General features: G+C 57.6%; 2 protein-coding genes across 2 annotated transcripts in view; both read left to right on the top strand.

Moving 5' to 3' along the window:
• The window catches only part of ACA1_225060 (PH domain containing protein), a gene marked incomplete at both ends in the record, with an annotated part of 4,287 nt that extends 3,251 nt beyond the window's left edge, over nucleotides 1-1,036 (top strand). Inside the window, 4 exons of the mRNA XM_004338060.1 lie at nucleotides 22-388; nucleotides 497-641; nucleotides 724-846; nucleotides 916-1,036. Coding sequence (XP_004338108.1) covers nucleotides 22-388; nucleotides 497-641; nucleotides 724-846; nucleotides 916-1,036 — 756 coding nt within the window. The remainder of the gene's footprint in view (nucleotides 1-21; nucleotides 389-496; nucleotides 642-723; nucleotides 847-915) is intronic.
• An 86-nt stretch (nucleotides 1,037-1,122) lies between these two features.
• The window catches only part of ACA1_224950 (Fbox domain containing protein), a gene marked incomplete at both ends in the record, with an annotated part of 3,192 nt that continues 2,438 nt past the window's right edge, over nucleotides 1,123-1,876 (top strand). Inside the window, 3 exons of the mRNA XM_004338059.1 lie at nucleotides 1,123-1,369; nucleotides 1,527-1,617; nucleotides 1,687-1,870. Of these exons, the coding sequence (XP_004338107.1) occupies nucleotides 1,123-1,369; nucleotides 1,527-1,617; nucleotides 1,687-1,870 (522 nt within the window). The remainder of the gene's footprint in view (nucleotides 1,370-1,526; nucleotides 1,618-1,686; nucleotides 1,871-1,876) is intronic.

The following is a 1,876-nucleotide window of genomic DNA, read 5'->3' as shown; positions in this document are numbered from 1 at the left end:
CCGATCTTTGTGTGCTTCAAGTCGCGCCCGACGATCCGCCTGGACGTGCAGGTCCACATCGGGCGCGCGCTGCGCCTCGACTGGCTGCCCCACTTCCAGCAGGTCATCTCCGCGGCCATCGAGAAGGGCATCAAGAAGAAGCTGGTCTACCCGGCACGAATGGAATGCTTCATTCCGTACCCCGGGCGCAAGCTCGACGTCGACCTGGTCGCGCCGCCGGCTCCGCAGCCCGTCATCGTCGCCCCGGGCGCGGGCGCGCCAGCGCCGACGAAGAAGAACAAAAAGATATGGGACATCTACACCTATCTCGACTCCAAGAAGAACCAGAAGAAGATCAAAGTCGTGGCGCAGTTCATCGACGAGATCCTCAACAAAGCCGACTACTCTCGTACGTAGGCACACGACGCACACATTAACGCATGACCGCACACGTACACACCACCGCACACGCACACGCACCACCGCACACGCACGCGGCTGACCGATTGGAGCGTAGGCATCAAGGCACTGTTCAGCCCGGATTGTGTGCTGTCGGGCGGTGCGGGCGGTGGCGGAGGCAAGGGCAGCTTCCAGCGCGGCGCCGGGCACGAGGGCGTCCAGGACCTCGTCTCCCTCATCCACAAGACCTACCCAGGCATCGCGTACGTACCCTAATATACTTTTATAATCTATATAATAATGATAATGTTATTGCTTTATTTACTAATTGTTGTAAATGTGTAGGTTTTATATTGAGTGTGTGCTGGTGGACGAGAAGACGGTGCTGTGTCAGTTCAAGGCGCGGAGCGCGGCCAACAGTGAGACCGTCATTCTGCAGGGCTTCTTCATCAGCCGCGTGGAGAAGAGGTACAACTCCCGCCTTCCGCCTGTGTCGATGTCGTCGGCTAAACGTTTTCTTTCTCGATCACCGCCTAGGCGCATCACGGAACAGCAGCACTACTGGTCACTGACGGCGATCGAGCGACACCACCAACGAACGGCCGCTGATCACTCCTCCTCCCCCGCCAAGCCACCACCCACCACTTCCTACTGTTAATTTATTTTTCTTTTCTCTTTTAACTTAAAACTCGTGATAAAATTATTTATTTTATTTTTATTTTCATTTTTGTTTTCTTTGTTGTGATGGAGAAGAAGCAAGACGTGGCCGAAGAGGATGGACGGGGAGAGGAGGAGGGGGAAGAGTTGCTAGCCCTGCACGAGGTGCTTCCGCTGGAGGTCATGCAGCACATCATGGGCATGGCCGACCCGGCCAGCGTGGCAAGAGCCGAGGGCGTGTGCCGCGCGTGGCGCTCCGCGTGCGAGTCGCCCTTCGTGTGGGAAGCCGTCTTCCGGCGCCACTTCAGCTCCCGCCCCTCCACCACTGCCAAAGGTACCCCACCCACCACCTCGCCTCCGTCGCCCTTTTCACTGAATTGAAAACAAGAAAACCCAAACAGAACAAAATTAAAAAAAGTAAAATAAAATAAAAGCAACAATGCTAAACAAATTGTTTTATTATTCTCTTCCTGTTCACGGGTGGACCACAGAGAAGTGGCGGGAGCGATGCGTGAAGGCGGCCATCTCGCTTCGTCGCCTGCAGGCCCTCAAGGGCGAAGACCGGCTGCGGGATACCCTCAGGTGCGTGCGGCCCATTCTCCGCCTCCACAACCCACAACCAATCGGCGTTGTGTGTCGTGTTCTGAACAGGTGGTGTGCTGCGTGCGGTCACGACCGCGTGCTGCGCGAGCTGCTCACGAAGGAGGCGGCCCACATGACGCTCGACCTGCTCAACGGCAAGCGGCCGCCCAACACCGACGAGAGCAAGTTCCAGTACTCCGACGACGGCTCCGCGCGTCCGGTGCACCTGGCCGCCTCGGTGGGCTGCGCCGAGGTGGTC

This window comes from Acanthamoeba castellanii (genome assembly GCF_000313135.1).
Source record: "Acanthamoeba castellanii str. Neff unplaced genomic scaffold scf7180000084760, whole genome shotgun sequence".
NCBI classification, from domain to species: Eukaryota; Discosea; order Longamoebia; family Acanthamoebidae; genus Acanthamoeba; species Acanthamoeba castellanii.
The sequence above is the reverse complement of the archived record's forward strand: the minus strand, read 5'-3'. Positions and strand labels throughout refer to the sequence as shown.